Consider the following 23,479-nt stretch of genomic DNA (forward strand, 5'->3'; position numbering starts at 1 on the left):
TCGGTTCCCTTCGGGCGGCTCCGTCCCCCTCAGGCGGCTTCGGCTGCGCTCGGTTTCCTTCGGGCGGCTCCGTCCCCCTCAGGCGGCTTCGGCTGCGCTCGGCTCCCTTCGGGCGGCTCCGTCCCCTTCAGGCGGCTTCGGCTCCGCTCGGTTCTCTTCGGCCGGTTCCGCCGCTTCGGGAGGGTTCGGCTTCGCCTCAGCCAATCAGAGGAGTGGGGGGGCGGTGTCGGAGAGGGGCGTGGCTAGGAGCGGGTGACGTGCTCTTCAGCCAATCAGAAGAGTGAGGGGGCGGAGCCGGCGAGGGGCGTGGCTACGAGCGGGTGACGTACTCATCAGCCAATCAGAGGAGAGGGGGGGCGGAGCCGTAGAGGGGCGTGGCTAGGAGCGGGTCACGTGCGCATCAGCCAATCAGAGGAGAGGGGGGGCGGAGCCGGAGAGGGGCGTGGCTAGGAGCGGGTCACGTGCGCATCAGCCAATCAGAGGAGTGGGGGGGCGGAGCCGGCGCCGGGCGGGACTAAGCGTGATTGACAACCGCCGCAGCCAATCAGAGGAGTGGGGGGGCGCCGCCGGCGCCGGGCGGGACTAAGCGTGATTGACAACCGCCGCAGCCAATCAGAGCAGTGATCCGGCGCCGCCGGAGCCGGGCGGGACTAGGCGTGACTGACAAGCGCCGCAGCCAATCAGAGGAGTGGGGGGGCCAGTGTAGAAGCCGAACGGAAGCGGGGCGGGACTAAGAGTGACTGACAGGCGTCTCAGCCAGTCGGGGTGCGGCTTGTGCCGCCGAACCGGGCCCGGACCGTACCGTACCGAGCCGAGGCGAATCATGGGGGTAACGGGACTCGGCGGAGGCAAACGGGGGGGGCAATGGCAGCTGTCGGCTCCCCTGGGACCCCATGGAAGCCACTCCGGTCCCTCCGGGCGGCTCCGTCCCCCTCAGGCGGCTTCGGCTCCGCTCGGTTCCCTTCGGGCGGCTCCGGCCTCTTGGCGTGCAGTTCGTAGTTTTGGCCACAGGAGGGCAGCACCTCCCTTTGCTCTGAGCCACCCCTTTGCTTCCCCTCCCGCATCTCCGGCACCTGCAGTACCGAGCTTTGGACACAGGATGGCAGCAGCGAGCAGTGCCCCGAGCTACGCCGTGCCCCCCCCACCTCCAGCACCTGCAGTACCGACGCTTGGACACGAGGTGGCAGCACACGCTGCAGAAGCAACGGCCTGAGAGCAACGGCGGCTCCCCTCCCCGTTGACAGCCTCCGGGGACCCCAGCTGCTGAGTGGGGACAGTTTGCAATATTGGGGCTGGGGCAAAGTTGCTCAGGGAACTTCTATTCGAGATTCTTTCAGACTTTTATTGCTTTGTGTTTGCTTTGTGGGGATTTATAATCACATTCTTCTCTTTTGCTTTTTATTTTCTTTACACATTTTATTTATTTCCTTTTTCATTCATGTTTTTTCCAGCTGTCCTTGTCTTTTAGTCTCTTTCAGTAACTATTTTTAGGCGTCCCATACCTAAAATGAGATAAGAAATGGGCAAACATGGGTTAGAAAATGAAAAAAATGGTTCAAAACACCTTACAAATGGTCCAAAGTGGAACACAAGTGGCCCAAAATGGATTAAAACAATCAAGAAATGGGTAAAAATGGGTTAGAAGTGGGCAAAAATGGCCTACAATGCGGAAGATGTGGATAAATATGGGACAGAAACAGCCACAGACAGGTCAGAAATAGCCCCCAAAAAAGCTTTAAAGGGGTTAGAAATGGGAAAGATGGGTTAGAAATTGCCAAAAACGGCTTAAAACTGGTAAGAAATGGGCAAAACTGGGATAGAAATGGCCATGAATTGTTTTGAAATAGACTAAAATGGCTTAAAATAGGGTAGAAATGGGGAAAAATGGCTTAAACCAGGCTCAGAAATGGGCAAAAATGTGTTTGAAGTGGCAAAAAAAAATGGTTAGAAGAAAAAATAGTTTAGAAATGGACAAAATGGCTTAAACCAGGTTAGAATTGGACATATAAGGGTTGCAAATGGCTAAAAATGGGTTTAAATCTAGTTAGAAGTGGCCACAATTGTGTTAGAAATCGTCAAAAAAGGCTTAAAGCTGCTGACAAATGGGAAAAAATGGGTTAGAGAAATAAAAAAGTGGCTTAAACAGAGTGAGAAAAGGGCCAAAAAAAGAGGGAAATTTTAAGAAATGGCTTTAAAAGGGTTAGAAGTGACCAAACACGGGTTAGAAATGGCAGAAAGAATTTAGAAATAGCAAATAAAACAGTTTAGAAGTGGGCATAAATGAGTTAGAAACAGCCATGTTACGGCATCTTCTTGGAATCAGGGGCTAAGTACACACCTCTGTCCCTGCAAGTGCTGCCCGGGGCTGCCAGGAAAGCCGATCTGTGCAATAGGCTGTGTGTGTTCTGGTCTGTGAGCCCACCATCAGCTACGGTACAGGTGAAGTCTTGTCACTGGAAAATGTTGAGCAGATAATACCCTTTAGTGAGCTAGAAAGCGGCACTAACGCTGCCTGCCTGGCAGGCTAGGAAAGGCAGATACATTTGGGGTTATGCACACGAAAGCTCTACGTCCTGCCGTGGTTCCAATGTCATTGCTCTTAGAGGTAAATGGAAAAGCAGCCTCAGGCCTCCTGCTGGGCTCAGGGATCCATCAGCTGCACCTGAGCAGCTTTGCCTGCAGGATGTGATACTTGCTATGCTGGTAAGTGACCAGTTCAAATAGGTTGAAATCAAGGTGCATTTGCCCAGAGCTGGGTGTTACTCGCACTGGTACTGGTACTTGTGGCAGCAAACATTTACCGTGACCCACCTGCTGAACAGAGCTCAGTACTGCAAATAATAAGCCAGTTTCCCCTCCCTGGCTGCATTAAAACAGGCTCCTCCAGATGAATTTAACCTCATGTCAGTGAAGCACTTTAGCTCAAGGTGCCAAAGACAAGCTTCGGCATGGGCACAATGCCACCAGACACACCAAAGAGCGTGAGGACGGGAAGCCCTTCCCTAAGAAAGAAGGGTAACTGTGGCCTTGGGCTTCTAAAGAGACCCTCAGCAGCTGTAGGGAAATGCCTGCATTCCCTGGGGTTCTAATCATATGAGCACAGGATGGTTTTGGTTGGAAGGAACCTTTAAAGGTCATCTGGTCTAACCTCCCCTGCCATGAGCAGGGACATCTTCAACTCCATCAGGGTGCTCAGAACCACATCCAGCCTGGCCTTGAATGTCCCCAGGGATGGGGCATCCACCACCTCTCTGGCCAACCTCTGCCAGTGCTTTACCACCCTCATTACAGAAAAATACTGGGGCTGACCTGTTCCTGGTTCTCCCTCCCTCCCTCCAGGCCTTGCCTTCTCCTCAGCAGTGCAGGTCCTAATTCAACAAAGACAACACCAAGGGCTGCAAACTCTGCTGGCAGTACCCAAATGTCAAGAGGAAACCGGGGACCTGCATTGTCACAACATCCAACAGGATGATTAGAAAAACACTGGTAATTCCCCATAGCCATAGAGCTGCTGCAAAACAGCCTGCAAGCAAAGCAATTGCTGTTTAAGCAAAAAGCAGCGCAATGGTCTCCGAGCAGGAAAGCAAACCAAGCTGAGATTTCCTGGGACAATGTTTTCAATTACGTGAATGTAATTGACTGGAAGGGAAAAAACTTCTTGAATTAAGCACGTAAACAAGGTGAACAAAATAATTTCTTCCTTGTTCAAGCAGAGGATGTGGTTTTGCTCTCATTTACTGGCACCAGGTAGGAGAATCTACATCTGTCCAGCTGTTAAAGTGTCACTCTGCATTATGCCAATGTAAGAGGAAACAAAGTCCTGCATCCACATCTTCAGCCCCAGCTCAAGAGGGACGTGGAGCTGCTCAAGCGAGCCAGAGGAAACCATGGAGCTGCTGCGAGGGCTGGAGCAGCTCTGCTCTGGAGCCAGGCTGAGAGAGCTGGGCTGGGGCAGCCTGGACAAGAGAAGGCTCCTGAAGGGGAGACCTGAGAGCAGCTCCAGTGCCTAAAGGGGCTGCAGGAAACCTGGAGAGGGGCTTGGGACAAGGGCCTGTAGGGACAGGCCAAGGGGAATGGCTTGAACCTGCCCGAGGGGAAACTGAGCTGAGCTCTTAGGCAGAAGCTGTTCCCCGTGAGGGTGCTGAGGCGCTGGCACAGGGTGCACAGAGAAGCTGTGGCTGCCCCATCCCTGGCAGTGTTCAAGTCCAGGTTGGACACAGGGGCTTGGAGCAACCTGCTCTAGTGTGAGGTGTCCCTGCCTGCCTGTGGCAGGGGTTGGAGCTGGATGAGCTTTAAGGTCCCTTCCAACATGAACCATTCCATGATTCTGTAAAATGTAGAAATGGGGAGGATAACTACAGGCAAATTACAGACCAATCGATGAAAGCAGAGAGTAAATGGATTTCCTCTCTCGGCAAGGTCAGAGAAGCATGTGCTACGATTACCAGACATACCTCCGCTCTCTTCTCCTGCTTCCCAGTTGCAGAAACCTCTCTTTCCTTTTTGGTCTTGCAGATGAAAGAAAGAGGCTAAAAAAGTCTTCTGGAGCTCTTGAAAGGGTCTGTTCTGGCACACACAGTGTGCACATGGCTGCACGCTGCTCTGAAACAGAAGGGTTCTTGTATTTATCTAAGAACAAGAACTGGGTTTTTCTCAAAGCTCAAGAAACCACTGATGTGGGTCCACAGCATCAACGCTGATGAGGCTGATAGGCGGGTGTGCAGCCTAAAAAGAACGCATGATCAGGGTGCAGGTCACGTGTAAAACTCGCTCAAAACAGACACTCATATAGGGCATCGTGCAAGCAGGGTATTGCTGCAGCAGCCGTCCCTTGAAGAAATGGCTGGTTTTACAAACCTGTCTATCCTTACATCATCTTTATGTTCCTCCTCCTCGTACATATGAACATAAATTGTTAACAAGTTAAGCATAGATGCATAGATGGCATAGATGGCCACTAAAAACAAGAAAAAAAACCCATGTACTACTATGCCAAACCTAATACATCGGTGCTGCTCACACCAAACCATACACTGGGAGCTTCCTGCCAGCCTGTACCACTTCAGAGCTTGCAGCTTTTACCATGATATTATGATATTAACTTGAATTTTTGCACTGACTGCTAAGAAAGCAAAAAAGGAAGCATTTTTAGCAAGGGATAATAAAGCTATTTCATAGTATCATATCTATAAATAAAGATGCATTCATTACCATCGTACATCACAGTCCTCTATGATAGGCAGGAAAGTGCCAAGTCCCCAGCTCCCCATGCCTCCCTGGGCACGGGCCCTCACTGCAGGGGCACCTCTCCAGCTCACAGGGCAATTCTGCTTTCGGAGGCAGCCTCCCGGAAGGATGCAGCCATTTCATCCTGTTTCAGGGCAGCACCACTCCAGGTGCTATCATTGCAACCGGCCACAAACTTCCCCTTTCTTGGGGGAAGAGAGGGAAACCGATGCGTTTGACTCCTGGAAAAGCTTTGGGGTGTGATGAGAAACATCCTGCACACAGAACAAAACAATCGAGCACCTTGGGGAAGCCCTGGCAAACTGTTTCTGCGGCTCTCCATGGGTCGCAGCACCCCCAGTGTCTCTCCCCCCCCCCCCCGTTTGTCCGTACCCCAAAGACCACGGTGGTGGCGCCGTGCAGGAGGTGGATGCCGAGTCCGTGCAGCAGCGGCGGCAGCAGCTGTTGCCGTGGAGACCGTGACCCGGAGCGGCGGCAGCAGCTGTTGCCGTGGAGACCGTGACCCGGAGCGGCCGCGGGGAACACGAGTGCCTCCGGCAGGAGGGATGGGAAGGGGGACACGGTCCCCGCTGCAGGCCGGGACAGCAGCGCCGCCCCCCCGCGACTGCCCCCCTCCGGCTGCCGGCCTGCCCCAGACCCCCTCGGTGCCCCGGTTCTACCCTGGGCCGAGCCGAGCCGTGCCGTGCCGATCCGGGCTGAGCCGTGCCCGGCGGGGGGGGCAATGGGAGGTGTCGGCTCCTCCCGGAACCACTCGGTTCCCTTCCTCCTCCTGCCCCCTCCCGCCCCTCCCCGCCCCGCCCGCCGCCATAGGGCGGCCATGGAGGAGGTGCAGAGAGAGGTGCGGGAGCAGGAGCCGTGAGGAGAGGGGAGGGAGGCGGCTGGGGGGGAGCGCGGCTCTGCGCCGCCATGGGGAGAGGGGAGACAGGGGCGGGCACGGGGGGGGGGGTGCACTGATGCCACTTGATAGGCGCCATCTTGAGTACGGGCGCCGGGACAGGCCAAATTAGTGAGACGCCATTTTGACGTACGGCACTACGGGGCGGCCATCTTGGTGAGGTGCTAGCCTGAGTACGGCACCTCACCCCTCATGGCGTCCGCGTTGCCGTGGTAACGGCCGCACCGCGCCTGCGCTGCCGCCATTTTTTGTTCCAAGATGGCCCTGACGAGCGCGGCGCGGCCGGAAGCTCCGTTCCCGTCCCGTTCCCTCCTCTCGGGGCTCGCAGGGCCCCCACAGAACCCCATAATGGGAATGCAGAACTCCAGATACCCCTCATAAAGCCCCACAGAACCCCGTATCCCCCCCCTATTGCCCCACACGTCATCTAGGGACTCCAGAACCCCATATCCCCCCGTATTCCCCCATACACCCCATAAGGGGTCTCCACACCCCTACAGAACACCACGGAGAGACTCCAGACCCCCAAATCCCTCCATAGACCCCCATACAGGGACTCCAAATCCCCCCACAGACCCCCATACTGGGACTTCAGACCCCCAAATCCCCCCAGACCCCCATGTAGGGACTCCAGACCCCCAAATACACCCATAGACCCCCATGCAGGGACTCCAGACCCCCAAATCCCCCCACAGACCCCCATGTAGGGACTCCATATCCCCAAAACCCCAGTATTGTCCTCCCATATACCCCGCCCTATGATAGGGTAGGCTAACCCCATCTAATCCAGGCTCATCTAACCCAGGCTAACTGAGGATAGGCTAATCCAGGTTAACCAAGACTAACTCAAGGTAACTCAGACTAAACTAAGTTAAGGAGGCTAGGATAATCTCACCCGTCTAATCTCACCTGTCTCTTATCTGAGCTAAATGACCCGGGATGATCCAAACCGGGTCACCCAAGCTAATCTGACACGGGATAATCCGACCTGGGCTAATCTGACCGGGCTAATCTGACCCGGACTAATCTGACCCGGACTAACCTGACTCGAGCTAATCTGACCCCTGGGGTAATCTGACCAGGGACAAATCTGACCCAGGACAAATCTGACTAGGGTCAGTCTCCCCCCAGTCAATCTCACCCAGGTCTAATCTCACTCATCTTAATCTCACGCTGGATGGAGGCTATGCTATGCTTCCCCAGGCTAGGCCAAACCACACAGCCGTGGTAAACTAACGCAGGCTATGCTAACCCGAAGTGAGCCGAGCAGAGCTGAAGCCACCCGGGGGGGCGGGGCGGAGGGTCAGCGCCGTCCAATCCCGGGCCGCACAGCTGAGGGGCCGTTTTCCCGCCTAGAGACCGGTGGCCAATCAGCGGTGTCCTTTTGTGTGAGGGAGCGATGGCAGTGCCCGGGAAGGAGCAGACAGCGGTGAGGGCTGGAACGCAGCTTTGTTTTCTGTACGTGCACGGTTACGGAGCTCAGCAGGGTTTAGCTCGGCGCGGTAAAGATCGAGACTTGCTGGACGAAGGTTAGTTCGGGCTTTGGTGGGAGGGAAGACTGTTGTGATGACGGAGGAAAGGGGTTTAAATGGGAGAGATAGTGGGGAAGGGGGGGAGAATGGCTGTTAGGGGGGACAGATGGTAGAGAAGGGGGGTGGGGGTGTGGGAATAATGGCGGTTAAAAGGGATAGATGATGAGAAAGGGGTGAAGAGTGGGATACGGGATAGAAGAACAGGGGGGAGTGGCGGGGGGGAAGACAAATTGGCGTGGTGGGGAAAAGCAGATGCCGTATTGGGGGGGACAACACATGACAAGAAATGGACCAAAAGGGCTTGGAAACAGCCAGAATGGCTTCAAAAGAGAAACAAGTGGGCATCAATAGGTTAGAAATAGCCTAAAGAAGATTACAAATAACCAAGAGCAGCTTAAAACAGGACAGAAATTACCACAAATAGAAGTAACAAAGAAACAGTTTAAAACTAGTAAGGAATGGGCAGAATAAGATGGAAAAGCCTCTCCATTGTTTACAATGTGCCAAAAGAATCTAAAAAAGGTTTAGAAATGCAGAACAGTAAGATAAAAATGACCATACAGGAGTTAAACCAAGCTAGGAAGGGCAAGACCAGGCTAGAAATGGGTAGGAAATGGACCAAAATGGTTTGGAAACTGCCAGAATGGCTTCAGAAGAATTAGAAATGGGCATCAAGAGGTTAGAAATAGCCTGAAGCACATTAGAAATAGGCAAGAGCAGCTTAAAACAGGCCAAAAATGACCACAAATACTAAAGAAGTAGCCAAAACCAGCTTAAAACTAGTAAGGAATGGGCAGAATAAGATGGAAAAGCCTCTCCATTGTTTACAATGTGCCAAAAGAATCTAAAAAAGGTTTAGAAATGCAGAACAGTAAGATAAAAATGACCATACAGGAGTTAAACCAAGCTAGGAAGGGCAAAGACCAGGCTAGAAATGGGTAGGAAATGGACCAAAATGGTTTGGAAACTGCCAGAATGGCTTCAGAAGAATTAGAAATGGGCATCAAGAGGTTAGAAATAGCCTGAAGCACATTAGAAATAGGCAAGAGCAGCTTAAAACAGGCCAAAAATGACCACAAATACTAAAGAAGTAGCCAAAACCAGCTTAAAGCTAGTAAGGAATGGGCAGAATAAGATGGAAAAGCCTCTCCATTGTTTACAATGTGCCAAAAGAATCTAAAAAAGGTTTAGAAATGCAGAACAGTAAGATAAAAATGACCATACAGGAGTTAAACCAAGCTAGGAAGGGCAAGACCAGGCTAGAAATGGGTAGGAAATGGACCAAAATGGTTTGGAAACTGCCAGAATGGCTTCAGAAGAATTAGAAATGGGCATCAAGAGGTTAGAAATAGCCTGAAGCACATTAGAAATAGGCAAGAGCAGCTTAAAACAGGCCAAAAATGACCACAAATACTAAAGAAGTAGCCAAAACCAGCTTAAAACTAGTAAGGAATGGGCAGAATAAGATGGAAAAGCCTCTCCATTGTTTACAATGTGCCAAAAGAATCTAAAAAAGGTTTAGAAATGCAGAACAGTAAGATAAAAATGACCATACAGGAGTTAAACCAAGCTAGGAAGGGCAAGACCAGGCTAGAAATGGGTAGGAAATGGACCAAAATGGTTTGGAAACTGCCAGAATGGCTTCAGAAGAATTAGAAATGGGCATCAAGAGGTTAGAAATAGCCTGAAGCACATTAGAAATAGGCAAGAGCAGCTTAAAACAGGCCAAAAATGACCACAAATACTAAAGAAGTAGCCAAAACCAGCTTAAAGCTAGTAAGGAATGGGCAGAATAAGATGGAAAAGCCTCTCCATTGTTTACAATGTGCCAAAAGAATCTAAAAAAGGTTTAGAAATGCAGAACAGTAAGATAAAAATGACCATACAGGAGTTAAACCAAGCTAGGAAGGGCAAGACCAGGCTAGAAATGGGTAGGAAATGGACCAAAATGGTTTGGAAACTGCCAGAATGGCTTCAGAAGAATTAGAAATGGGCATCAAGAGGTTAGAAATAGCCTGAAGCACATTAGAAATAGGCAAGAGCAGCTTAAAACAGGCCAAAAATGACCACAAATACTAAAGAAGTAGCCAAAACCAGCTTAAAACTAGTAAGGAATGGGCAGAATAAGATGGAAAAGCCTCTCCATTGTTTACAATGTGCCAAAAGAATCTAAAAAAGGTTTAGAAATGCAGAACAGTAAGATAAAAATGACCATACAGGAGTTAAACCAAGCTAGGAAGGGCAAGACCAGGCTAGAAATGGGTAGGAAATGGACCAAAATGGTTTGGAAACTGCCAGAATGGCTTCAGAAGAATTAGAAATGGGCATCAAGAGGTTAGAAATAGCCTGAAGCACATTAGAAATAGGCAAGAGCAGCTTAAAACAGGCCAAAAATGACCACAAATACTAAAGAAGTAGCCAAAACCAGCTTAAAGCTAGTAAGGAATGGGCAGAATAAGATGGAAAAGCCTCTCCATTGTTTACAATGTGCCAAAAGAATCTAAAAAAGGTTTAGAAATGCAGAACAGTAAGATAAAAATGACCATACAGGAGTTAAACCAAGCTAGGAAGGGCAAGACCAGGCTAGAAATGGGTAGGAAATGGACCAAAATGGTTTGGAAACTGCCAGAATGGCTTCAGAAGAATTAGAAATGGGCATCAAGAGGTTAGAAATAGCCTGAAGCACATTAGAAAATAGGCAAGAGCAGCTTAAAACAGGCCCAGAAATGACCACAAATACTGAAGAAGTAGCCAAAACCAGCTTAAAAGCTAGTAAGGAATGGGCAGAATAAGATGGAAAAGCCTCTCCATTGTTTACAATGTGCCAAAAGAATCTAAAAAAGGTTTAGAAACTGCAGAAGCAGTAAGATAAAAATGACCATACAGGAGTTAAACCAAGCTAGGAAGGGCAAGACCAGGCTAGAAATGGGTAGGAAATGGACCAAAATGGTTTGGAAACTGCCAGAATGGCTTCAGAAGAATTAGAAATGGGCATCAAGAGGTTAGAAATAGCCTGAAGCACATTAGAAATAGGCAAGAGCAGCTTAAAACAGGCCAAAAATGACCACAAATACTAAAGAAGTAGCCAAAACCAGCTTAAAGCTAGTAAGGAATGGGCAGAATAAGATGGAAAAGCCTCTCCATTGTTTACAATGTGCCAAAAGAATCTAAAAAAGGTTTAGAAATGCAGAACAGTAAGATAAAAATGACCATACAGGAGTTAAACCAAGCTAGGAAGGGCAAGACCAGGCTAGAAATGGGTAGGAAATGGACCAAAATGGTTTGGAAACTGCCAGAATGGCTTCAGAAGAATTAGAAATGGGCATCAAGAGGTTAGAAATAGCCTGAAGCACATTAGAAATAGGCAAGAGCAGCTTAAAACAGGCCAAAAATGACCACAAATACTAAAGAAGTAGCCAAAACCAGCTTAAAACTAGTAAGGAATGGGCAGAATAAGATGGAAAAGCCTCTCCATTGTTTACAATGTGCCAAAAGAATCTAAAAAAGGTTTAGAAATGCAGAACAGTAAGATAAAAATGACCATACAGGAGTTAAACCAAGCTAGGAAGGGCAAGACCAGGCTAGAAATGGGTAGGAAATGGACCAAAATGGTTTGGAAACTGCCAGAATGGCTTCAGAAGAATTAGAAATGGGCATCAAGAGGTTAGAAATAGCCTGAAGCACATTAGAAATAGGCAAGAGCAGCTTAAAACAGGCCAAAAATGACCACAAATACTAAAGAAGTAGCCAAAACCAGCTTAAAGCTAGTAAGGAATGGGCAGAATAAGATGGAAAAGCCTCTCCATTGTTTACAATGTGCCAAAAGAATCTAAAAAAGGTTTAGAAATGCAGAACAGTAAGATAAAAATGACCATACAGGAGTTAAACCAAGCTAGGAAGGGCAAGACCAGGCTAGAAATGGGTAGGAAATGGACCAAAATGGTTTGGAAACTGCCAGAATGGCTTCAGAAGAATTAGAAATGGGCATCAAGAGGTTAGAAATAGCCTGAAGAAGATTACAAATAAGCAAGAGCAGCTTAAAACAGGACAGAAATTACCACAAATAGAAGTAGCAAAGAACCAGCTTAAAACTAGTAAGGAATGGGCAGAACTAAGATGGAAAAGCCTCTCCATTGTTTACAATGTGACAAAAGAATCTAAAAAAGGTTTAGAAATGGAGAAGAGTAAGATAAAAATGACCATACAGGAGTTAAACCAAGCTAGGAAGGGCAAGACCAGGCTAGAAATGGGTAGGAAATGGACCAAAATGGTTTGGAAACTGCCAGAATGGCTTCAGAAGAATTAGAAATGGGCATCAAGAGGTTAGAAATAGCCTGAAGCACATTAGAAATAGGCAAGAGCAGCTTAAAACAGGCCAAAAATGACCACAAATACTAAAGAAGTAGCCAAAACCAGCTTAAAACTAGTAAGGAATGGGCAGAATAAGATGGAAAAGCCTCTCCATTGTTTACAATGTGCCAAAAGAATCTAAAAAAGGTTTAGAAATGCAGAACAGTAAGATAAAAATGACCATACAGGAGTTAAACCAAGCTAGGAAGGGGAAGACCAGGCTAGAAATGGGTAGGAAATGGACCAAAATGGTTTGGAAACTGCCAGAATGGCTTCAGAAGAATTAGAAATGGGCATCAAGAGGTTAGAAATAGCCTGAATCACATTAGAAATAGGCAAGAGCAGCTTAAAACAGGCCAAAAATGACCACAAATACTAAAGAAGTAGCCAAAACCAGCTTAAAGCTAGTAAGGAATGGGCAGAATAAGATGGAAAAGCCTCTCCATTGTTTACAATGTGCCAAAAGAATCTAAAAAAGGTTTAGAAATGCAGAACAGTAAGATAAAAATGACCATACAGGAGTTAAACCAAGCTAGGAAGGGCAAGACCAGGCTAGAAATGGGTAGGAAATGGACCAAAATGGTTTGGAAACTGCCAGAATGGCTTCAGAAGAATTAGAAATGGGCATCAAGAGGTTAGAAATAGCCTGAAGCACATTAGAAATAGGCAAGAGCAGCTTAAAACAGGCCAAAAATGACCACAAATACTAAAGAAGTAGCCAAAACCAGCTTATAACTAGTAAGGAATGGGCAGAATAAGATGGAAAAGCCTCTCCATTGTTTACAATGTGCCAAAAGAATCTAAAAAAGGTTTAGAAATGCAGAACAGTAAGATAAAAATGACCATACAGGAGTTAAACCAAGCTAGGAAGGGCAAGACCAGGCTAGAAATGGGTAGGAAATGGACCAAAATGGTTTGGAAACTGCCAGAATGGCTTCAGAAGAATTAGAAATGGGCATCAAGAGGTTAGAAATAGCCTGAAGCACATTAGAAATAGGCAAGAGCAGCTTAAAACAGGCCAAAAATGACCACAAATACTAAAGAAGTAGCCAAAACCAGCTTAAAGCTAGTAAGGAATGGGCAGAATAAGATGGAAAAGCCTCTCCATTGTTTACAATGTGCCAAAAGAATCTAAAAAAGGTTTAGAAATGCAGAACAGTAAGATAAAAATGACCATACAGGAGTTAAACCAAGCTAGGAAACGGCAAAACCAGGCTAGAAATGGGTAGGAAATGGACCAAAATGTTTTGGAAACTGCCAGAATGGCTTCAGAAGAATTAGAAATGGGCATCAAGAGGTTAGAAATAGCCTGAAGCACATTAGAAATAGGCAAGAGCAGCTTAAAACAGGCCAAAAATGACCACAAATACTAAAGAAGTAGCCAAAACCAGCTTAAAACTAGTAAGGAATGGGCAGAATAAGATGGAAAAGCCTCTCCATTGTTTACAATGTGCCAAAAGAATCTAAAAAAGGTTTAGAAATGCAGAACAGTAAGATAAAAATGACCATACAGGAGTTAAACCAAGCTAGGAAGGGCAAGACCAGGCTAGAAATGGGTAGGAAATGGACCAAAATGGTTTGGAAACTGCCAGAATGGCTTCAGAAGAATTAGAAATGGGCATCAAGAGGTTAGAAATAGCCTGAAGCACATTAGAAATAGGCAAGAGCAGCTTAAAACAGGCCAAAAATGACCACAAATACTAAAGAAGTAGCCAAAACCAGCTTAAAGCTAGTAAGGAATGGGCAGAATAAGATGGAAAAGCCTCTCCATTGTTTACAATGTGCCAAAAGAATCTAAAAAAGGTTTAGAAATGCAGAACAGTAAGATAAAAATGACCATACAGGAGTTAAACCAAGCTAGGAAGGGCAAGACCAGGCTAGAAATGGGTAGGAAATGGACCAAAATGGTTTGGAAACTGCCAGAATGGCTTCAGAAGAATTAGAAATGGGCATCAAGAGGTTAGAAATAGCCTGAAGCACATTAGAAAAAGGCAAGAGCAGCTTAAAACAGCCCAGAAATGACCACAAATATTGAAGAAGGAGCCAAAACCAGCTTAAAACTAGTAAGGAATGGGCAGAATAAGATGGAAAAGCCTCTCCATTGTTTACAATGTGCCAAAAGAATCTAAAAAAGGTTTAGAAACGGAGAAGAGTAAAATAAAAATGACCATGCAGGAGTTAAACCAAGCTAGGAAGGGCAAGACCAGGCTAGAAATGGGTAGGAAATGGACCAAAATGGTTTGGAAACTGCCAGAATGGCTTCAGAAGAATTAGAAATGGGCATCAAGAGGTTAGAAATAGCCTGAAGCACATTAGAAATAGGCAAGAGCAGCTTAAAACAGGCCAAAAATGACCACAAATACTAAAGAAGTAGCCAAAACCAGCTTAAAGCTAGTAAGGAATGGGCAGAATAAGATGGAAAAGCCTCTCCATTGTTTACAATGTGCCAAAAGAATCTAAAAAAGGTTTAGAAATGCAGAACAGTAAGATAAAAATGACCATACAGGAGTTAAACCAAGCTAGGAAACGGCAAAACCAGGCTAGAAATGGGTAGGAAATGGACCAAAATGGTTTGGAAACTGCCAGAATGGCTTCAGAAGAATTAGAAATGGGCATCAAGAGGTTAGAAATAGCCTGAAGCACATTAGAAATAGGCAAGAGCAGCTTAAAACAGGCCAAAAATGACCACAAATACTAAAGAAGTAGCCAAAACCAGCTTAAAACTAGTAAGGAATGGGCAGAATAAGATGGAAAAGCCTCTCCATTGTTTACAATGTGCCAAAAGAATCTAAAAAAGGTTTAGAAATGCAGAACAGTAAGATAAAAATGACCATACAGGAGTTAAACCAAGCTAGGAAGGGCAAGACCAGGCTAGAAATGGGTAGGAAATGGACCAAAATGGTTTGGAAACTGCCAGAATGGCTTCAGAAGAATTAGAAATGGGCATCAAGAGGTTAGAAATAGCCTGAAGCACATTAGAAATAGGCAAGAGCAGCTTAAAACAGGCCAAAAATGACCACAAATACTAAAGAAGTAGCCAAAACCAGCTTAAAGCTAGTAAGGAATGGGCAGAATAAGATGGAAAAGCCTCTCCATTGTTTACAATGTGCCAAAAGAATCTAAAAAAGGTTTAGAAATGCAGAACAGTAAGATAAAAATGACCATACAGGAGTTAAACCAAGCTAGGAAGGGCAAGACCAGGCTAGAAATGGGTAGGAAATGGACCAAAATGGTTTGGAAACTGCCAGAATGGCTTCAGAAGAATTAGAAATGGGCATCAAGAGGTTAGAAATAGCCTGAAGCACATTAGAAATAGGCAAGAGCAGCTTAAAACAGGCCAAAAATGACCACAAATACTAAAGAAGTAGCCAAAACCAGCTTAAAACTAGTAAGGAATGGGCAGAATAAGATGGAAAAGCCTCTCCATTGTTTACAATGTGCCAAAAGAATCTAAAAAAGGTTTAGAAATGCAGAACAGTAAGATAAAAATGACCATACAGGAGTTAAACCAAGCTATGAAGAGGAAGACCAGGCTAGAAATGGGTAGGAAATGGACCAAAATGGTTTGGAAACTGCCAGAATGGCTTCAGAAGAATTAGAAATGGGCATCAAGAGGTTAGAAATAGCCTGAAGCACATTAGAAATAGGCAAGAGCAGCTTAAAACAGGCCAAAAATGACCACAAATACTAAAGAAGTAGCCAAAACCAGCTTAAAGCTAGTAAGGAATGGGCAGAATAAGATGGAAAAGCCTCTCCATTGTTTACAATGTGCCAAAAGAATCTAAAAAAGGTTTAGAAATGCAGAACAGTAAGATAAAAATGACCATACAGGAGTTAAACCAAGCTAGGAAGGGCAAGACCAGGCTAGAAATGGGTAGGAAATGGACCAAAATGGTTTGGAAACTGCCAGAATGGCTTCAGAAGAATTAGAAATGGGCATCAAGAGGTTAGAAATAGCCTGAAGCACATTAGAAATAGGCAAGAGCAGCTTAAAACAGGCCAAAAATGACCACAAATACTAAAGAAGTAGCCAAAACCAGCTTAAAACTAGTAAGGAATGGGCAGAATAAGATGGAAAAGCCTCTCCATTGTTTACAATGTGCCAAAAGAATCTAAAAAAGGTTTAGAAATGCAGAACAGTAAGATAAAAATGACCATACAGGAGTTAAACCAAGCTAGGAAGGGCAAGACCAGGCTAGAAATGGGTAGGAAATGGACCAAAATGGTTTGGAAACTGCCAGAATGGCTTCAGAAGAATTAGAAATGGGCATCAAGAGGTTAGAAATAGCCTGAAGCACATTAGAAATAGGCAAGAGCAGCTTAAAACAGGCCAAAAATGACCACAAATACTAAAGAAGTAGCCAAAACCAGCTTAAAACTAGTAAGGAATGGGCAGAATAAGATGGAAAAGCCTCTCCATTGTTTACAATGTGCCAAAAGAATCTAAAAAAGGTTTAGAAATGCAGAACAGTAAGATAAAAATGACCATACAGGAGTTAAACCAAGCTATGAAGAGGAAGACCAGGCTAGAAATGGGTAGGAAATGGACCAAAATGGTTTGGAAACTGCCAGAATGGCTTCAGAAGAATTAGAAATGGGCATCAAGAGGTTAGAAATAGCCTGAAGCACATTAGAAATAGGCAAGAGCAGCTTAAAACAGGCCAAAAATGACCACAAATACTAAAGAAGTAGCCAAAACCAGCTTAAAGCTAGTAAGGAATGGGCAGAATAAGATGGAAAAGCCTCTCCATTGTTTACAATGTGCCAAAAGAATCTAAAAAAGGTTTAGAAATGCAGAACAGTAAGATAAAAATGACCATACAGGAGTTAAACCAAGCTAGGAAGGGCAAGACCAGGCTAGAAATGGGTAGGAAATGGACCAAAATGGTTTGGAAACTGCCAGAATGGCTTCAGAAGAATTAGAAATGGGCATCAAGAGGTTAGAAATAGCCTGAAGCACATTAGAAATAGGCAAGAGCAGCTTAAAACAGGCCAAAAATGACCACAAATACTAAAGAAGTAGCCAAAACCAGCTTAAAACTAGTAAGGAATGGGCAGAATAAGATGGAAAAGCCTCTCCATTGTTTACAATGTGCCAAAAGAATCTAAAAAAGGTTTAGAAATGCAGAACAGTAAGATAAAAATGACCATACAGGAGTTAAACCAAGCTAGGAAGGGCAAGACCAGGCTAGAAATGGGTAGGAAATGGACCAAAATGGTTTGGAAACTGCCAGAATGGCTTCAGAAGAATTAGAAATGGGCATCAAGAGGTTAGAAATAGCCTGAAGCACATTAGAAATAGGCAAGAGCAGCTTAAAACAGGCCAGAAATGACCACAAATACTAAAGAAGGAGCCAAAACCAGCTTAAATCTAGTAAGGATTGGGCAGAATAAGATGGAAAAGCCTCTCCATTGTTTACAATGTGCCAAAAGAATCTAAAAAAGGTTTAGAAATGCAGAACAGTAAGATAAAAATGACCATACAGGAGTTAAACCAAGCTAGGAAACGGCAAAACCAGGCTAGAAATGGGTAGGAAATGGACCAAAATGGTTTGGAAACTGCCAGAATGGCTTCAGAAGAATTAGAAATGGGCATCAAGAGGTTAGAAATAGCCTGAAGCACATTAGAAATAGGCAAGAGCAGCTTAAAACAGGCCAAAAATGACCACAAATACTAAAGAAGTAGCCAAAACCAGCTTAAAACTAGTAAGGAATGGGCAGAATAAGATGGAAAAGCCTCTCCATTGTTTACAATGTGCCAAAAGAATCTAAAAAAGGTTTAGAAATGCAGAACAGTAAGATAAAAATGACCATACAGGAGTTAAACCAAGCTAGGAAGGGCAAGACCAGGCTAGAAATGGGTAGGAAATGGACCAAAATGGTTTGGAAACTGCCAGAATGGCTTCAGAAGAATTAGAAATGGGCATCAAGAGGTTAGAAATAGCCTGAAGCACATTAGAAATAGGCAAGAGCAGCTTAAAACAGGCCAAAAATGACCACAAATACTAAAGAAGTAGCCAAAACCAGCTTAAAGCTAGTAAGGAATGGGCAGAATAAGATGGAAAAGCCTCTCCATTGTTTACAATGTGCCAAAAGAATCTAAAAAAGGTTTAGAAATGCAGAACAGTAAGATAAAAATGACCATACAGGAGTTAAACCAAGCTAGGAAGGGCAAGACCAGGCTAGAAATGGGTAGGAAATGGACCAAAATGGTTTGGAAACTGCCAGAATGGCTTCAGAAGAATTAGAAATGGGCATCAAGAGGTTAGAAATAGCCTGAAGCACATTAGAAATAGGCAAGAGCAGCTTAAAACAGGCCAAAAATGACCACAAATACTAAAGAAGTAGCCAAAACCAGCTTAAAACTAGTAAGGAATGGGCAGAATAAGATGGAAAAGCCTCTCCATTGTTTACAATGTGCCAAAAGAATCTAAAAAAGGTTTAGAAATGCAGAACAGTAAGATAAAAATGACCATACAGGAGTTAAACCAAGCTATGAAGAGGAAGACCAGGCTAGAAATGGGTAGGAAATGGACCAAAATGGTTTGGAAACTGCCAGAATGGCTTCAGAAGAATTAGAAATGGGCATCAAGAGGTTAGAAATAGCCTGAAGCACATTAGAAATAGGCAAGAGCAGCTTAAAACAGGCCAAAAATGACCACAAATACTAAAGAAGTAGCCAAAACCAGCTTAAAGCTAGTAAGGAATGGGCAGAATAAGATGGAAAAGCCTCTCCATTGTTTACAATGTGCCAAAAGAATCTAAAAAAGGTTTAGAAATGCAGAACAGTAAGATAAAAATGACCATACAGGAGTTAAACCAAGCTAGGAAGGGCAAGACCAGGCTAGAAATGGGTAGGAAATGGACCAAAATGGTTTGGAAACTGCCAGAATGGCTTCAGAAGAATTAGAAATGGGCATCAAGAGGTTAGAAATAGCCTGAAGCACATTAGAAATAGGCAAGAGCAGCTTAAAACAGGCCAAAAATGACCACAAATACTAAAGAAGTAGCCAAAACCAGCTTAAAACTAGTAAGGAATGGGCAGAATAAGATGGAAAAGCCTCTCCATTGTTTACAATGTGCCAAAAGAATCTAAAAAAGGTTTAGAAATGCAGAACAGTAAGATAAAAATGACCATACAGGAGTTAAACCAAGCTAGGAAGGGCAAGACCAGGCTAGAAATGGGTAGGAAATGGACCAAAATGGTTTGGAAACTGCCAGAATGGCTTCAGAAGAATTAGAAATGGGCATCAAGAGGTTAGAAATAGCCTGAAGCACATTAGAAATAGGCAAGAGCAGCTTAAAACAGGCCAGAAAATGACCACAAATACTAAAGAAGTAGCCAAAACCAGCTTAAAACTAGTAAGGACTGGGCAGAATAAGATGGAAAAGCCTCTCCATTGTTTACAATGTGCCAAAAGAATCTAAAAAATGTTTAGAAATGCAGAACAGTAAGATAAAAATGACCATACAGGAGTTAAACCAAGCTAGGAAGGGCAAGACCAGGCTAGAAATGGGTAGGAAATGGACCAAAATGGTTTGGAAACTGCCAGAATGGCTTCAGAAGAATTAGAAATGGGCATCAAGAGGTTAGAAATAGCCTGAAGCACATTAGAAATAGGCAAGAGCAGCTTAAAACAGGCCAAAAATGACCACAAATACTAAAGAAGTAGCCAAAACCAGCTTAAAACTAGTAAGGAATGGGCAGAATAAGATGGAAAAGCCTCTCCATTGTTTACAATGTGCCAAAAGAATCTAAAAAAGGTTTAGAAATGCAGAACAGTAAGATAAAAATGACCATACAGGAGTTAAACCAAGCTAGGAAGGGCAAGACCAGGCTAGAAATGGGTAGGAAATGGACCAAAATGGTTTGGAAACTGCCAGAATGGCTTCAGAAGAATTAGAAATGGGCATCAAGAGGTTAGAAATAGCCTGAAGCACATTAGAAATAGGCAAGAGCAGCTTAAAACAGGCCAGAAATGACCACAAATACTAAAGAAGTAGCCAAAACCAGCTTAAAACTAGTAAGGACTGGGCAGAATAAGATGGAAAAGCCTCTCCATTGTTTACAATGTGCCAAAAGAATCTAAAAAAGGTTTAGAAATGCAGAACAGTAAGATAAAAATGACCATACAGGAGTTAAACCAAGCTAGGAAGGGCAAGACCAGGCTAGAAATGGGTAGGAAATGGACCAAAATGGTTTGGAAACTGCCAGAATGGCTTCAGAAGAATTAGAAATGGGCATCAAGAGGTTAGAAATAGCCTGAAGCACATTAGAAATAGGCAAGAGCAGCTTAAAACAGGCCAAAAATGACCACAAATACTAAAGAAGTAGCCAAAACCAGCTTAAAGCTAGTAAGGAATGGGCAGAATAAGATGGAAAAGCCTCTCCATTGTTTACAATGTGCCAAAAGAATCTAAAAAAGGTTTAGAAATGCAGAACAGTAAGATAAAAATGACCATACAGGAGTTAAACCAAGCTAGGAAGGGCAAGACCAGGCTAGAAATGGGTAGGAAATGGACCAAAATGGTTTGGAAACTGCCAGAATGGCTTCAGAAGAATTAGAAATGGGCATCAAGAGGTTAGAAATAGCCTGAAGCACATTAGAAATAGGCAAGAGCAGCTTAAAACAGGCCAAAAATGACCACAAATACTAAAGAAGTAGCCAAAACCAGCTTAAAGCTAGTAAGGAATGGGCAGAATAAGATGGAAAAGCCTCTCCATTGTTTACAATGTGCCAAAAGAATCTAAAAAAGGTTTAGAAATGCAGAACAGTAAGATAAAAATGACCATACAGGAGTTAAACCAAGCTAGGAAGGGCAAGACCAGGCTAGAAATGGGTAGGAAATGGACCAAAATGGTTTGGAAACTGCCAGAATGGCTTCAGAAGAATTAGAAATGGGCATCAAGAGGTTAGAAATAGCCTGAAGCACATTAGAAATAGGCAAGAGCAGCTTAAAACAGGCCAGAAATGACCACAAATACTAAAGAAGTAGCCAAAACCAGCTTAAAACTAGTAAGGACTGGGCAGAATAAGATGGAAAAGCCTCTCCATTGTTTACAATGTGCCAAAAGAATCTAAAAAAGGTTTAGAAATGCAGAAGAGTAAGATAAAAATGACCATACAGGAGTTAAACCAAGCTAGGAAACGGCAAAACCAGGCTAGAAATGGGTAGGAAATGGACCAAAATGGTTTGGAAACTGCCAGAATGGCTTCAGAAGAATTAGAAATGGGCATCAAGAGGTTAGAAATAGCCTGAAGCACATTAGAAATAGGCAAGAGCAGCTTAAAACAGGCCAGAAATGACCATAAATACTTAAGTAACCAAAAATAGCTTAGAACTAGTCAGGAATGGGATGAAGTAAAATGGAAATGCCTGTTAATTGTTTAGAATTAGTCTTACTGAGGCTTACCTGAACCTAGCGACCGTTTCTCACTGTGCAGCTTCTCAGACAGCCAACATGCAAGATCCATTCCCTGGGCATGATGCTCCAGCTTCTCAGCTGTTGGGACTCTGCTCTGGGAGGGGCAGTTTCTGCCTGACCTGGATACTGCTGGTTCTCTTTCTCCCTGCCATCTGGGCTTGCTTCTTCCCCGTGCTCTTCTTTATCTATCTCTGCCACGGATTCTGCTGCTTCCTGCTCTCACAGCCAAGCAGTGGAGAAAAGAGAACAGTGAGGGATTTTTTTATGGACAAATCCCATGCAAGCATTTCACAGGAGAGACAATCCCCTACAAAAATTCTTACCTATGAAACCCAACAGCCGCAGCCACTGCAGCCATTAGCGAGGGCCTGTGCTTGAGCTGCCTCTGCATCTGGAATAAGAAGCATTTATGAAGAAGCCTGATGGCTTTACTGGAGCTAAGCAGTTGTCCAAAGACGGGCGAAAGCAGGAGAGCAACAGCAGCAACTGAAGTCCTTAACAGAAAGGCTGGGATGAGCTGGCCTCCCCCAGGGCTCAGCCCAGCAAGGTCTGTGTGCAGAACAAAAGGAGGGCAATGCACCCTTCCCCCTTCTCATTTCTCCGAGAATCCCAGTCTCCAGATCCTTCAGCACCTTAAAGCTACAGTCAACAGTCTAATTTCCCAACTAAGCACAAGATTAGATCAGAGAAAACAAGCAGGGAACGCCTTGGCTGCTTTAGAAACAGCTATTTCAACCCTGGCCCCTTTCCCTCCCAGTGCAGGTACAGTGTGAATTACGGACCTCCAGGTAACCCCCCCCCCCCCCCCGCCTTCACTCCCCTCAGTACCGAGCACCGAGAGGCTTCCCGTGCCGAGCGGCCAGCAGGCAGGAGAGGCCCCTCTGCGCACGTCCAAGGCACGGCCGGGCGGCCGGGCCCGCTCCCCTCCCCGGTAAGCCCGGCCCCGCGGTGGGCTCGGCTCTCACCTGCTGCTGCCGGGACCCGGACCTGGACCCGGACCCTGCCCGCCGCCATGCTGCTCCCGGGGGCTGCGCCTGCCACACCGAAACGGCGCGGAGGGACCGGAGCCGGCGGGCGGCCACCAGACTGCGGCCGCATGGAGCCGCGCTTGCTACAGCCCGCCGGAAACCGGCGGGCACCACGTGACACCAGCCACTTCCGGGGACAGGGAGCACCACGGCTCATGCGCGGAGGCAGGGCTGCAGTACCTAACCTGGACACAAGATGGCAACAGCGAGCGGCGCCAGCCGCCGAAACGCCCGCCACCCCCCCCCCTTCCAGCCCTGCCGATCATTGTCATGTCATCCTTATGGGATCACTGTCGGGGCTGCAAGAGTGTCTGCCGGCTGCTCTGCATCTCTGCCACAGAGCCTTGCTTCAAGCCTGCTTTCATCACGTTGACAACTGCTTCAGAGCAGAGATCTGAACAAAAACACTGGCCAAATTATCACCGAGTTGCTAAACAACTACTATGTTAATACCCACACAGCTTTTATGTCTAGAGACCATTGCTGAGCCCAGAACCTGTAACCTCCATCCCAAGGAAATGCTCAAGATCTGCCTCTGATCATAATACACACAGACTTGCACTACAGATGCTGCACCTGGCCCAAATACACACCATGAGTAGAGCAGCTCCAAGGCAAACACACACACACAAAACACTACACATGCTGTGACACCAACAAACAGAGAATAACCTACACAGGCACAGTACCTCCCAGACGGAGCAGCACATCTGCCCGGATCACATGCACAGACCCAAGAGCAAAGCAACCGGGCTCCTGAGGAGCCTGAGAACCAGGTCTGACAAAACCAAATCATTCCAAACACAAACACAAATAAGATAAAAATGACCATACAGGAGTTAAACCAAGTTAGGAAAGGGCAAGACCAGGCTAGAAATGGGTAGGAAATGGACCAAAATGGTTTGGAAACTGCCAGAATGGCTTCAGAAGAATTAGAAATGGGCATCAAGAGGTTAGAAATAGCCTGAAGCACATTAGAAATAGGCAAGAGCAGCTTAAA

At 45.6% G+C, this 23,479-nt stretch overlaps 1 protein-coding gene across 9 annotated transcripts; it reads right to left on the reverse strand.

The window, feature by feature from the left end:
• Nucleotides 1-1,438: 1,438 nt before the first annotated feature.
• Nucleotides 1,439-21,504, reverse strand: LOC115947473 (formin-like protein 14). 9 transcript variants are annotated; one of them, XR_004550697.1, is made up of 5 exons: nucleotides 21,440-21,454; nucleotides 7,395-7,700; nucleotides 4,455-4,597; nucleotides 2,339-2,453; nucleotides 1,439-1,502 (listed from the first exon to the last, which is right to left on the reverse strand). XR_004550697.1 is itself a non-coding variant. In XM_034073869.1 (3 exons), exons 1-3 carry the CDS (start codon nucleotides 6,219-6,221, stop codon nucleotides 3,286-3,288), a joined length of 903 nt encoding a protein of 300 aa, XP_033929760.1. In that variant the 5' UTR covers nucleotides 6,222-6,548; the 3' UTR covers nucleotides 3,250-3,285. The 9 variants fall into 9 exon arrangements, 2 of the variants coding, with proteins under 2 accessions (XP_033929760.1, XP_033929761.1); XR_004550698.1 differs by having other exon boundaries at nucleotides 4,455-4,602; XR_004550694.1 differs by lacking the exon at nucleotides 7,395-7,700 and having other exon boundaries at nucleotides 4,455-4,602; nucleotides 21,440-21,504.
• Between the last annotated feature and the right edge of the window lie 1,975 nt (nucleotides 21,505-23,479).

The sequence above is a fragment of the Melopsittacus undulatus genome, unplaced genomic scaffold, assembly GCF_012275295.1.
Source record: "Melopsittacus undulatus isolate bMelUnd1 unplaced genomic scaffold, bMelUnd1.mat.Z mat_scaffold_108_arrow_ctg1, whole genome shotgun sequence".
NCBI classification, from domain to species: Eukaryota; Metazoa; Chordata; class Aves; order Psittaciformes; family Psittaculidae; genus Melopsittacus; species Melopsittacus undulatus.

What these genes read in the sequence shown, in the direction of transcription:
- LOC115947473 (XM_034073869.1), bottom strand. Translation starts at nt 6,221, where the DNA reads ATGGCGCCTATCAAGTGGCATCAGTGCACCCCCCCCCCCGTGCCCGCC. An exon ending in CCACCACCGTGGTCTTTGGG is followed by an intron (nt 4,598 to 5,619) that starts GTACGGACAAAC and finishes GTTTCAGAGCAG; the next exon opens with CGTGCAGCCATGTGCACACT. An exon ending in AGCAGGAGAAGAGAGCGGAG is followed by an intron (nt 3,444 to 4,454) that starts GTATGTCTGGTA and finishes GTGACAATGCAG; the next exon opens with GTCCCCGGTTTCCTCTTGAC.